General features: G+C 41.3%; 1 protein-coding gene across 1 annotated transcript; it reads right to left on the bottom strand.

Moving 5' to 3' along the window:
• Window positions 1-467: 467 nt before the first annotated feature.
• Window positions 468-11633, bottom strand: LOC105897215 (cyclic nucleotide-gated cation channel beta-3-like). Its single transcript, XM_031584461.2, has 16 exons — window positions 11491-11633; window positions 9240-9400; window positions 8828-9148; window positions 8149-8357; window positions 7765-7815; window positions 7487-7573; window positions 6870-6934; window positions 6446-6568; window positions 3523-3664; window positions 2972-3131; window positions 2200-2297; window positions 1926-2009; window positions 1712-1830; window positions 1466-1618; window positions 1142-1295; window positions 468-965 (listed from the first exon to the last, which is right to left on the bottom strand). The coding sequence occupies exons 1-16, from the start codon at window positions 11616-11618 to the stop codon at window positions 945-947; spliced, it is 2076 nt and encodes a 691-aa protein (XP_031440321.2). The 5' UTR covers window positions 11619-11633; the 3' UTR covers window positions 468-944.
• Window positions 11634-14733: the final 3100 nt, after the last annotated feature.

The raw sequence follows: 14733 nt of genomic DNA, 5'->3' as shown, positions 1-14733 counted from the left end.
AAACACACTAAAGTTGCCCTCATTTTCTTTTTCTGTTTCTGATTCTGGCTACTTAATGATTCACACTAATAGCACTATTGAGTTACCAAGTAGGCTTTTTCTTGCTTTTTACATATATAAATTAAGTTGAAGTTCAGATGTTTACAATGTCGGCTATGATGTTTTATTTAAATTATATCATTATTGTCTTTCACACAATAGTCCATGGTAGAAAAAAATGGAGTTAGCAAGTTTGCCTATTTGGGTGCACAAAACAGCTTATGCACAGGCCACTTTTCTCACTGTATGAAAAATTACCACACTACTAAAATCCAACAATACAAATATGGAGTGCAAAACTATGCAGAAGGCTGGTAAGATTACTGTATCTATGTTAGATGTATACATTTATAAATTGAGCCAGTCCATGAAACGTGTAATTTCCTTGTTTTCTACTCAGTAAGAGAGTAAAAAACACAATGCCTTGATTTCTTAAAAAACAAATCTCTTTATTTCTCTGTTGAAATGTGTATTGTACAACATGATGTGTTACAACCTTAAGTATAAAAATTACTTGTGGTTTCATATATTTAAATATATACAAATATTTAGTATATTTAATTTATTCTAATGGGCACTGTTCTCCTCTCAAACACTGTGGTTCACCCACTTCTCAAAGTGGAGCTGATAAATGGCTGTAACCCTCAGTTTTACACAAACATACCACTATGAAACATACCACCAGCTTATGGTGAACTCAGACACAGCTTTTACATATGTATCTGATATCATGTTTCACTCTTTACATTCATCTAAGCACAAGCAGTTTTTTTTCACAAAGCCTCCCAAAACATGTAATACTATTCACATACAACTGAAAAAAGCCGATTTCATCTTGTGGTATTGAGATACTGCACACTGAAATCTTTAGTTTCTTTGGTCACCGGAGTTCATGGTTTGGATATTTATGATGAATTAGCAGCAGCCTGTAAAAGAATAAATATGTTTGAGCTGTGGTTGAATATGTTGGTGTGAACTAACCTCTATGTGAAGCATGAAGCTACTAGAGACAGGTGGGGGAGGGGTAAATATCAAAGAAGTTCTGTTTAAACTACATTCATTTGGAGCTCTAAATATTGGCGGTTTTCTGATATGTCTTTACCTTCATCCTTTCCAAGAGGCTTTGTTTGTTAAGTCCAGCGCCGAAAAGGCGGAGAAACTTTGGGGTGGGGGGTTTGGGTCCGAACAGAGTCAGTCCCTTCTTCTTGTCCTCTGCCGCCTTGGCAGCCGCCGGACCCTTCGCTTTCATCAGTAGCCTGAAAGGGAAAATTCACATTGGTCATTGCAGTCTTCTCTTAAGACTGAAATACAAACACTGTGCCTGATCATCATTGGAGACGTCGGTTTGAGTAATTTCACCAGGTCTGGATGTAATTGGTTGTCACTGTATTGACCTATGACCTCACAGCCACACAGGACTACTTACTTCCCCTTCCTGGCCAGCACCTTCTGGGACGCTGGGTAGTGGACCAGGATGTCAAACAGATCTTTCTTCTCCAGCACAAAGAGGTTGAGAAAGCCGTGGGCCTTTACGTTTGCTGTTCTGCGGTTGCCTCCATTAGCTGATGACTGCAACAGACTGTGGAAAAAGCCAGATGATTTACTTTCAGGGTATTAAACGAAGATATGCTAAAAAAAAAAAGGTATGCTAATAATAGCATGCTGCTATTACCTGATCTCCCCAAACACACATCCTGCCTTCAGTGTTACAAAGACGATGGAATTATCTGGACCTCCCACCACCTGCACAGCCCCTGATTTGATGATGTACATCTCCTTACCGATGTCTCCCTGCACATAAAATGTGTGGTCAGATATGGAAGAGGGGCTGCTAAAACTCAGAGCCTTTCCTCACTATAGGGGAGAATGATTTATCAGAACCTCACCTTCTTCACCACAAAGTCTCCAGGCAAGTAGATAATGGACTTGAGCCTCAGTAACATGTCCACAAGCATCTGGCCATCACAGCCCTGGGTAAAAAAAGTGTTTTTGCAGAGAGTATATTTCTAATCACCTCAATTCATTACACACACACACACACACACACACACACACACACACACACACACACACACACACACACACACACACACACACACACACACACACACACACACACACACACACACACACAAAGTGAATGTTGTGTTGATGTCCAACCTTGAAGAGTTCTATCTTCTGGAAGGTGGTCAGGTTAATGTCCACAGCAATGGCTGTTTTCATGACCAGGGGCATTTTGTCCAGCAGCTCTGACTCATCTGAGTAGGGAGACAGTCCATCAATCACAACACAGCCTCCCACAAATCTCAGGAAAAAAAATGAAAACATTTTCTGATCCCAGCAATCAGAATAATGTAATTTATGTTACGACCCTGGGTGGGTCTAGGCCCTGCCCCCATGATATTTGCATGCCTGTTCTGTCTATCTCGAAAGCAGGTGATTGGGAACAGGTGTAGCAGTAATTGGAGGGGCTACAAAAGCCCTGAGCAGACTGCATTCGAGGAGCGTTTGGATACCCGGCAGTTGGTTTTGGATTGGTCGTAGAATAGTGATTGGATTGTGGATACTCGTTGGATTTTGGATTGTCGTCGTCGTCGTTTGTTTTATATTACCATTTAACTGACTTACCATTACATCTTTTGTTTCTCTCCACAACACTGACATTCACCCCACGTTTTCCTATAATTAATAGATAAACTATATACTTGTAACCCTTAAAAAATAACATATTATTATTATATACTCAATTCTGCGTGGCCTCCCCTTTATGTTTCGTGCCCGTGAGCTGGGTTCGTTACATTTAGCATCAAGTTATAGTACTATCTGAGGCTCTCTAGTCCCCTCATAAGATACCCCCCCCAGCCCCAGGCTGTCACATCCAAACCTTTGGGGATATCCACACAAAAGTTGTTCCTTCTCAGAATGGACTTACCCAGCATGCCCTGAGCGTCCCAGGTGTAGTTGTACCAGGTGCGCACACGGCCTTGCACCAGCTTGGGAATTTTGTTGATCACCATATAGGACATACAGTTGTCCATGGAGTTGCGGAAATAGGTCTGACCAGCGGTGGCTGCCCCGATGACATCCCTCATCTGTAGACAATAGCATAACCTTAGGCAAACCCAATAGCAGACTCTCTCTTTCACGCACACACACTCACTCACACAATTTAGCATAAATATATGAACAAACAGACAGCTACATCTTACTGTGGACAGGTGCATATTTGAAAGGTAGAGTGAAATTATATGTTAGAAAAGGAATGGTTCTGCCACTCGTAAGGAAAGTAACTTAACTTTGGAGTAACTTAATGCCTATAAACTTAAATTCCAGTAGACATTGTGGTCCACAGTGCATACACATTCCTCAACAGCCATGTCTTTTCTGAGGTTCTAGGGGGGTCTAGAAGTTCTATGACCTAGTAGATCTCCAGTTATACTGATTGCCAGCTGGGGAGCCTCACTGTACTGGGAAGCATTTTACCTGTCCAATTAAGCCTGAGAACACAAAGACACCAACGATAAAGTTTGACAACTGAAACGAGATCTCAAAGACTGAGTGTGGCTCATCAAGTCCTCCAATATTGACAAGTGTTCGCACAGCATAATAATAACAGCGCAGGTACCTGAAGGCAGATAGGGGAGAAAGAGAAAGACAGGCAGATTTGCAGTCAGCAATGTTCCTTACCAAACATTTCTCATTGCAATGTGGAATCATGCATGGTGACTGGAAACCATTTGAAGTGTCAGTCTGAAGAACCAATAACAGCTAATACCTTTATAATAATTCCATTATCAATCTGCAAATATCTTACAGAATTTTATATATGTAGGCTGCTCTGCTGCAATATTGTATCACAGAACATCCTTTGGAAAAGTACAAAAATATATAGATTCCAGATGTATCGGAGTTGAAAATCCGTTTAACTATATAATGAGTTTCTCCATAATTCTGCAGTTGTAAATAATGTTGGTGTTTTGAAGCCACCTTTGGAGCTGTGGTGTACTGCAGGTCTGCAGTTTATATATGTGTACTGTTGCCGTTACTAGACAGAAAAAGTTTGCCAGTCAACGGTAGGTCCTCTGTACAAAATGACCCTCACGATTTATAAACTTCCAGATTGATAAATGCAATGAATGTCGACAACTTCGACATATTACATGTAGTTTATATGATTAGTATGTATTGTGTTGTTTGAAAAGCAGTTTTATCAATGGGCAGAGAGTTTGATTATATTTTGTATACCACGAGGTTCATAATACACACTGATTAGCTAGCTAGTTCGCTCAGAATTTCCATTCTTCACGTTCCGTAAGCTAGCTAACCGTACTGTCATACTGAATGTATTGTGTCATTTGATTTTATTGGTGCAGATGCTGTGTTTCAACTGTGATGTTTGTGCATGAACAGGTAGTGTGTTATATTTGTGAAATATGTGCATTGTTGTTTAAATTGTTTGTGCGCTGTTTTACTTGTGTGTGATTAATGTGTTGTTTAAATAACTAAGCAGTTGCAGTATTCGTCAGTCCTCAGTTTGACCACCGTCACACAGACATCAAGTGCTTGCAATATAAACAATGTAAGAAAAGCATTCTCAGCTCGCAGGCACACTGATCAGCTTTTCTCCAGTCAGAAGCAAAAAGATGCAGCAAAGGACATCGAGAACACAGAGGAACAGAAGGTACAGAGGCAGCTGTAGTGCTCCAAACACACTGTAAGGCTGTGTTCACACGGAACGTCTTTTTCTGATGAAAACAGGTGGTCAGAGTGCTTTTTCAGGTAGAAAAAGAGCGCGAGAGCGTCTTTTGCTACCATAACAATTTATGCTAATGTAGAGATAACTTTAGCTAACAGGCTAATTTTGCTAGTATCTGCATCTAACACTAACCAAAAACTCTTAAGACCTATCCAGTTTTACTCCACAAATGAATATTGGTGATACAGTTTAACTGTCATGTCATAGAGTTTATTGTGCTCAGATCGAACATAATACGCTAAATGCCTAAATTCTCAATTTAAAAAAAATGCAATGGGACGCAACACAGGTGTTGCTGCTCCTCTTGTGATTGGTCAGCTGTCAAAAAAGCATAGGGTGTTTTTTTCCTAAGAAGTTGAACTTTTATCAACTGAAAAATGCCCTGAGCTGCAGAAAAAAATCTTCCAAAAGAAAGAACTGTCTACTCCATAGGATTATAATGTGACTGCTTCAAAAAAGCGGTTATGTGAACATAGCCTAACACATCTCAGACATACTGTTTCAAAGCCCACAGTTACAGTATCACTGCTCAACTACATAGCCTCACACAAACACCAGGCTTCGAACACAACACCAGAAACCAAAAGGCAATAGGGGCTACTCCACCGCAACACAAAACCTAAATCCAAATGCACAGCGTCTACACACAGGGGCAAAATACAGAAACTCAACAAAACTTTGATTTTGCTTTCAAATTACACAAATGTGATATAAAAAAGAGCTCCCTTCACTGGCAAACAGTCATGGACCAACCATTAATCTGAACTAAAGTATTTATCTGTCCATAGCCATGACGTTATGGTGGTGGCAGATGGAAGTGAATAAGATCTCGCTAGCTGACTCGGCAACCAATGCCATTACAGCTTTACTTCTTTCTATTCGTTGTTCCAATGCATTGGAGTGACCCTGCATGTTATGACAGACTAGGAACCTCACATGGACGCAATCACAATGTTTAGGCCCGAATGGTCAAATACATCACTCCATTGCCATAGCTCAAAGCCTCAGACCCACAGTACCGGCACCAAATGCACCTAATCTGAACCAGACTGGCCCAGCCAATGAACAATGAGGACAAAGCAGGAGAACACGCATCGCAACACACATTGCAGAACAAACATTTTAAGAGCTCAAAATGACAAGCCAAGGCTCAGTCACGAGAAGCATGGGCAGAAAGCAGGATAAGGTTACAAATGCTTGCAGGCAACGGCAGGGAATAAATGTTCTACCTGTCCGAGAATTGTGGACAAAAAAACCGACCCAAAAAAGTAGTTCCCCATCTGAAAGAACTGACCGAAAACTGTCTATGGAAACGGCAGCTCTGCTATCATTAGCAGGGATTTCTCCGCATAGAAGAAACAGGTCAAGTAGCTATTACAGAACAACGGTCGAGAAGGAGAAAGAGAAAAAGAGATGGAAATGGACAGGTCAGAGGAAGCCATATGCGTAAAACATATGTAGAGGACATAAGGGGGAGGGGGGGGAAAGAACGTGGGAACAGGGCAAAATAGAAAGAGAAAACAATTCAGACCCGACAATTCAGTATAGCTATGATGCTTTATCATTAAATGAATAATTGATGTTCTAATTGATGTGTGTTTAGTTGTGTGTATGTGTGTGTTGCACTGTGTAAGAAATTAGTTCACTTACGCACTGCCGTTTCCACTGTAGGCCCATTTGGTGGCTCCAATACCTTCATAGGCTGAAGCCTCATAGTAGACACAGGCATTGATGTGCAGAACGAAAAGCAGATAGCCAATGGTGCGGGTGACTCTGAGGGCAGATTAGGGCAGACTGCTGAGCACTGGGCAGAAAAGTCTCTTAAAAATGATTAACAAAGGACGAGCAGCAGGCAAGGTTGTAATGCCTACACTTCGTGTGAATACTGGTGAATGAGCATTCAGCTTATGTACAGTCAAACTCGGTACGAGCAAAGAGCCTTAAGTATTGCTTTCAACCAGAGGCAGACGTAGCACAGAAAATAAATACCCACAATTCAAGTGCTTGTGTTTGAATTCTATAAGCAGGAAAAAAGGCCTGAAAAGAGTAACTCTCAGGAAAAGTCCTCCCATACCTCCAGATGTAGGCCTTGGTCATGTACGCCTCCAGCCGGTCACTGAACTCATCGAAGGCCTCGGACTGTAGGAGCACAGGAATCTGCAGTTAGTGCTTGACTTGAAACACAACTTTGATCCAGACCCTTATCCTCAAACCCCACCACTCAAGACCTCCGTCTGAAGGCACGCAAGTCACCTTGTGAGTATAAGGTGGTTCATTGGTTTTCAGAGTTGAGGTGTCTGCTAATACTAATTCTCTTCGCTTTGCTGCCAAACACAATAATCTCTGTTTTGTCCTTATTTGGTTCTGTTTTGTCCAACATTTTGGCTCATCCCTCCATTTATTCTTTGCTCTAAACAATTACACAGTGAGTCTACTGAGCTGTAGTCATCTGGTGAGAGAGACAGCTATATCTGTGTATCATCTGCGCCTCCATATATGCACGTGTGTGTTCCAGTGTGTCGTGTGTGCCATTAAAAACCTGACAAAGGTCTTAATTAACTGTGGTAATCAGTGTTGTACCAGCATCCAGTACGACCTTCACTGAATGCAGCTCTGCCGCATGATATGTACATAACCCAGAAAGAAATGGGGAAAGAAAATAATCTGAAATGGGGAAACAGATGGACATACCCGCAGCAGGCGATTGGCTCTGAAAATGGACTTGAACCCAAAGGGGATGTAGAGCAGGTCAACGGGCGCAACGGATAACAGTGCATACTGTTGAAGAAAGAGAGTAAAATCAGTTTAGTCAGTATACTAAGGAACACTGAGATCTACACAAACACACACACACACACATATTTACATATGCACAGACTCAAATAATGATATATAATCTATCACTGAAATCTCACACATAACACTAACACACAACACCCATAGTGTATTACTCCACGCGTGTTTAGTACCTGGAACTTTTTGGATTCCCTGTAGTGTTTCTTCGTTTGAACTTTGTCATACTGGGGAAAAATGTATGATAATATTTGAAAGAGATTCTACCATTTTAAATCTAGCCATGTGATCCCTTTATTGAAATAGTATAATTATTTTTTAATAATTTCACCCAGCCATAGCAAGTTCTCTCTCCTCCATCGCTCAGACTTGACTGTCTAAAGCCCCTCATACTTTAACCACACCTCAAGACAACAAGACATGCCAACAAATTCCTTAAATGCATGTAGAAGGCATTGCTTCAACTCTCAGATTCTTAAACTAAACACTCATAATAACCTAAACAGGATTACTCCTTCACCTGCCTAACTACAACCCACAACATTTAGTCTCTCACTCACTATAACGTCACCGCCCTTCACAAACTGCATGCGTTGCTGGAAAAAGATCATGTCGAAGATGTAGATGGAATCTGCAATCAGGTCAAATGCGAACCAGATAGGGATGGCCTCTGGTGTGTGGTAAGGGAAGGTCATGCGAGCAGTGATAAACCAGAGGTTGTAGTTGAAGGCAGTGGAGATCACACCCAACCAGACAAGGTAGCGGCGATCTACAGAGAGAGAGAGGAGAGGTAGAGGAAAGAGGGGACACAGTGCAAGTGAGCGTCAGAGAGAGCAGGCGAAATAGATGGGAGAATTTTACAGAGCACAGTTCAGAAGAGAATCTGTACAGATAGATCAGATGCTGAGGGGAACTAAGGGAACTAAGAAAGCTAGATTGAAGAATTGATGACCAAACTTGGAGATTCACGACTGATACACTTAATAAACCTAGAACAGATACAGAGAAAGCTTGAAGTAAAACAAAAACTATTTAAAACAGCTTTCCTTTACATTTTCCAATATATTTAGTAGACACTTTTATCCAAAGCTTGAAGTGTTGTAGAGTCATAATTGTATCAGTATGGGTGCTCCCTGGGCATCAAACTGGGTGGTATTTTCAGCAACTTGCCCTACTGGTTTGGCCACAGGAATACTCGTTTATTTCAAACATCAAATAATCCTGACCCTGCCATCTCACCTGAGAAAGGGTCCACGGAGGTGCCGAGGTGCTTGTCCATCTTGTCCTCTATGGGATTCAGGAGAACATCCACAAACGTACATGAGATCTTTGGGCAGAAGGATTTTCCTATGGGTTTGGCCTCTTCTGGTGGCTCCTCCTCTTTCTTTTTCTTTTCCTCCTCCTCTTTCTGTTTCTTTGCCTCCTCATCTTTTTTCTTCTTCTCTTCTGCGTCCTTTTTTTTCTTTTCCTCTGCCTCCTTCTTCTTCTGCTCCGCTTCCTCTTGCCTCCTTTTGTCTTCCTCCAGTTTGAGTTTATACTCCTCCTTTGTGTACAGTGGCGCTATGTGAAGTGAGAGTTGAAGTAGACTTAGGAGCAGGAACTAAGAATGTAAAAGTATACTTGAGCTCTAAAGGTCATAGGTCATACTTACTGGCTGGAAGGCTCCTCTCAGGGGAAGAGTCGTATGGGTCCTTAACCTTATCCTTGTAGATATCTGTTCGCTCCTTCATTCGTAGGGCAATATCACGAAGGAGCTGATCCGCATACCTGTTTATCACTATAGGCCGTGGTGCAGGTGGCTCCTCCTCCTGCCTGCAACAACAGAACATGAACACCTGAAATGTGTTTCCATTTTTTCAGTACAAACACTGACACAGACATCAAAAACACAAATGTTACACATTTACCAACTTAATATTAATGTAATGTCATGCCCATGACAAGAAGCTAAACCTAAAAAAAAACAATCCCCTGCCACCATAAAACCAACTAGCCCTTGATTTGGACTGAGAGAGTGTTTCCCCCTACTGGACAGTAGTAGGACTTACAGGCTCCCATACAAATCTCATCAGATTTAAATTATTCGATCATCTTAGGTCCATACTACTGAGCACCAGTGGAAAATCAATTAATCACAATAATGGAACATTTTGTTATAACACAGAGCCATTAGTAAAATCTATTATACCTACTTCCTGAGAAATATTTAAATGAAAGCATTAACCATCAACAGTCCACGGACACCCTTGGGCCATGATATTCTAAATCCTGTTTATCTCACAAACAGATAGCCTATCGATTTTTTTTCTTTTCTGCAATGATTCATATGGGGTCTCCTGTCACAAATTAGTTTCATGCAACAATAAACTATAAATTATAAACTAAACAGTTGATGAAACACCATGTTGATGGATTTAATTTTATACTCTACGCTACTCTTGTCACGATTGGGGACAGACACTGTGACCATTTGGGACATTGGCGGCCCAAATTGGCGGCCAAAGGACATGACTGCACCCTGGTTTTAGTCTATTCGTGCCAATGTTTTAATTGGTGTTCTCACCTGTTCCTGTATTGTAGCTATTGTACTTTGTCAGCCGGGTATAAATACCTGGCTTTTTGCACTTGCTCTTCACTGCGATGTTAGTCATTACTACAAGGCAAGTCGGTACTCTCAAGTACTTCATTGAGTTGCAGTCTCAAGTCTCGTGTGTTAGAATTGTTTTGGTTGTGCGGTTCTCAGCCGCATTTCGGAAGTGTGCTTCCCTAAGTAGCCTTCCGTGTTTTTTATTTTTCCCTTTTGCCACTATCTTTTGTGCTTTTGGATTATCATTGTTTGAAGAATCTTCTGTGTTTTTTTACTTTTGCTGTCAAGAGTATCTTATCTACCGCCTAACAACTTTACTCATATTACTTCAAAGGAGACATTTGTAACTCCCTCACAGTGCTGTCACTCCAACACAGTTTTTTATTTGTCTTTGGGCCTGTTGCCCCACAGTCTCCTCAGAGGCCCGGTAATCCCGGGATCTGTTAATTCACTAATCTAATTTGTGTGCATCGTGTAATCTGTTGAAAGGTGTGTGTGTACTGCGAGTTGCACACCGGTGAATACTGCCAACCCTGCCAAAACTAACTCAATTAATTTAATTAACTAATTAATCGCATATACATCTGCTCTCAGACCTTCAAGGCAATGTACTGTCCTCCAAGTGTGTATCCTAACACATGGGTCATAAAAGGGTCTATAGACAGCCAGCCTAACTCTGTTCATGAACGACGCGAAGTCAGGATGTAGCTTCCAAGCTCCAGGTTTTTTGATGAAACAGAGTAAAACTGAAAGTAATACAAGAATGTGTTTTATAATTACGTTATCGCCTTACAATCCGATTAGATAATGGTCTAGAATAAAATAAAAGTAGAGTAAAGTCTCTTGAGGTATTCAGTCTCATTTCATTGATGTAGCTTATGCTAGCACATTTCATGGCAGCAGGATAAGTAATACAGATAATCAGATCCAGATAATCAGAGAAATGACGGAAATTACTAACAACGAAATGGGTGAAACTGATTAGGCATTGAACTAAGTTAATCAGATACAGATAATCAGAGAAATAACGGAAATTACTAACAACGAAATGGGTGAAACTAAATAGACATTGAACTAAGTTGGAAATTGTCAAACCATTTCAAATCCTACTGAAGCATGAGGCGGGAGATGATCGTTCTGTGCACATGACGGTGCTCTTATGAAGTTAAAGGAAGACTGTCATGCACGATCAACGTTTTTCTCAAATCTGTTCTTAGAGCTATTCTTTTGTCTTGAAGTCACATTTTGGTCCTGTGTGAATAGGTGTAGCCTAACCCCCTTGAACCCATCAACCCTCCTTTGGTTTGTTTCTTACCCTTCGCCCCCCTCCCCTGGTGGCTTGTCTCCACCAGGTGCAGGAGCCGGGGCTGGGGCAGCCGTGGGGGCAGGTGCAGGTGCAGGAGCGGCCGCAGGGGCAGACTCTGTAGAAGGGAGGCACAGCATACTTGATGAGGACCTGGTGCTACTTTAAAAAAACACTGCTGTTAATGTTAAACAGATGCATTTTCTAGTGCCGTTCTGTAAGTTATTGTATGTGCTGTCTTACTGTCTTACATAACGTATTCTACACATACAGCCACACACCTCATGGCAGGTTGGCTAAACAGACTACTGTTTTTAGACCCCAAATTAGCATAACACGTTTTGTCCGGGATTCTGACTTTGAAACTCTATTAGGTACCATTTCCTGCAAGTGAAACTCCATTTGAATAGAGCTTAGTCATACCAAATCTTGAGCTTTTTTCCTGAGCAATAGAAGTGTGTTTGGTTTGCTGACTATTAAAGTCATTTCTGTAGCTGCTCATAAGAGAAATGAACAGATCACGCACGAGAAAAAAGCTTGTACACACGAGTCATCACAGTCACAATTATGACATGAGGCTTGAGTCCAGACTTATTTACCTGCTGGTTTCTCATCTTTCTTCTCTTCATTAGGTTTCTCTGCAGGCTTATCCTCCTGCAAACAACACAAGCAACCAGGCTTAACATAAGGTAAGGAAATTCGTTCAGTTCCCACCAAAATCTGCTCAGGAGTTCCTCATTTGCAATCTTGAAACTGATCTCATGTATATTGCACCATTGTCTTAAAGCAGCAATAAGGAGTTCTGTTCCAAAACTAGGTATGCAAAAACCTTGCAAACGCCACCAACAGCCCAGTTGACACTGATAGAAGCTGGCCAACACAACTGGTGTCTTTTAGCAGTATTGCTGGCAATGTCATGCTGTGAAAGCTTTTCTTCCATTTTTGCAGGGTGTTCCAGCCCAGAACACAGAACTACATATGGCATATCCTGGATGGCTAGTGAGAAAGACATAGGTGTTTATCTGTCCTTCACATGACCATATGCAATCAAAATGAATTTGAGGATGGTACCAAAACTATCTGCCTTTAAAACCATACCTCAAAAAGTGTCAAATTGTTGCAAAGTGTTACTTTAAAGTGCTTTATTACCCAAGGCCTAAACCCCCTGGGGAAAAATCCCTGTATAGAGTTTTCTGTATAGAATTTTTTCAAAGACTTTAAAAGGCTTCAACACAGACAAGTACAAATCGTCTATACACAACTAAACCACTCTACACTAAATCACACAGAAGTTACCCCTACTTAGCAACACTTGAAACTAAAGTCCAAGCCCATAAAATTGTCATATTCATAAAACTCACAACTCAGCATCACCCAACTCAACAAAACTCTATATCCATCACAAACTTCAAAACCCTGAAATTTGAAAACATGTCTACACCCTAATGTCATAATGCTAGACATCAGTTATGTTCACTGGGATTCTGCTCAGTCAGCCAACTCTCAGAGTGACCGATCCAATCCTATTAAAAGATGCTCTCTTCTTTGTCACCTCAAGCACTCTACACAACCATTATGCACCTTCAGCATATCCCCAGAGGAAGGACTGTGCATGTCATTTCTTTGTGCACGTAAATTCTTTGCTGTTAAGCACTTTGAGCTGCATTGTTTTTTATGAAAGGTGCTATACAAAGTTTATTATTATTATTATTATTTGAGCTTCACCTTAGTTGGTATACCTGGAAATCTAATGTCTCATAATCAAACCACATGAAAGCATCTAATTCCATACTATTTCAATTTGACACATAACTATATATCCATTGTCAATCAGCCACATTTTTCCCACATCATCCAAACCAAGTAAGAAAAGTAAGAATAGCCCACCAATTCAGATGGCTACACTAATGAAATGCCCTGCCAATTCAATTCAACTTCCAAAAAAACTCACTACCGTACCTAAAACCCACTTCTCTACAGAAACAATAATCTTCTGATGCTTCATACAGCTGTGTCAAAAGAAAACTCCTCTTCATGCGAGATGCTCTAAAGCTCCACACTAGCCTTTTCATCACCTTGTGTACTTGCAGCTTAAAGTTTATCTCTGCTGAACTAGAAAACAGCTACACTACGTAAAAGCAGAAACTTAAAATGTTTCACAATTTTAACCTCTCATCTAACACATACTTTACATTTAGATTTAGTCATTTAGCAGACACTTTTATCCAAAGTGACGTACAATGTGCACACACAAAATGCAAATACACAATACATACATACACAATACAAACATACACAATACAAATTACTTTATTACTCTATTACTAAGTGAGAATCAGTGGGAGCCTCACCTTGGCAGGTTCAGGAGCTGGAGCAGGAGCTGGAGCAGGAGCTGGAGCAGAAGCTGGAGCAGGAGCAGGAGCTGGAGCTGGAGCAGGGGCTGGAGCAGGGGCTGGGGCAGGGGCTGGGGAGGCTGCTCGAGGTGGGGCAGTATCTGGAGGCGCGGGCCCCTTCAGAACACTTTTCAGCTTGCTGAACATCTTTGAGATGCTGCTGCAAGCACGGTTTTCCTCCACACTCTGCCTCACTGCTGTTGTCCTCAGCTACGCTTTGCCTGATGCTACCACTGCTCGTTCCCTAAGGCCCCCCCCCTCGCCCCAGCTAATTGACAACAGACACTACCCCCCTGCAGGAGAGCTGACTGTGCCACTAGAGATCATTCCATTGCCCTAATTGATGCCAATGGGGATTTACCCACTCTAATAGAGCAGATTGGGACTCACTGTAAGTATGACGTACAGAGCTGAGCACACACCGGAATGTAGCCCAGATAACAAAGGGTTAATACCCATAGGGTATTGGGTTAATACCCTATGTTGTCTGGGCCACAGGAAGGTCCCACTTATAACTCACTGATACCTGAAGGACAACATAGAGCTTGAGTATTTCATTCATTGTACTCACAGAGAGGTCCTTACATTTATTAAACTCTCTTCAATGTATTGCTGTGTTAACTGGAGAGAGAAAAGATCCAGGGTAGGTTTTATGTGCATATATGCCTCTGTATGATCTCAACTCTGTCATTTATGAAGTATTTAAGAAGTGAGAAATAAGTTTTTACAAGTTCAATAACACTATATTGTAGCATGCAAGGGGGTACAGCGCTTCCATGTGTGTAATAGTTTGCCCCATAATGCTTTGCGGAATGTTACTGTGCCACGAACACCAGGTATGAGTGTTCATCATTTACAAAAC

Source organism: Clupea harengus, chromosome 17 (assembly GCF_900700415.2).
Source record: "Clupea harengus chromosome 17, Ch_v2.0.2, whole genome shotgun sequence".
Taxonomy (NCBI): domain Eukaryota; kingdom Metazoa; phylum Chordata; class Actinopteri; order Clupeiformes; family Clupeidae; genus Clupea; species Clupea harengus.
This window is presented reverse-complemented; position numbering and strand designations above follow the sequence as displayed.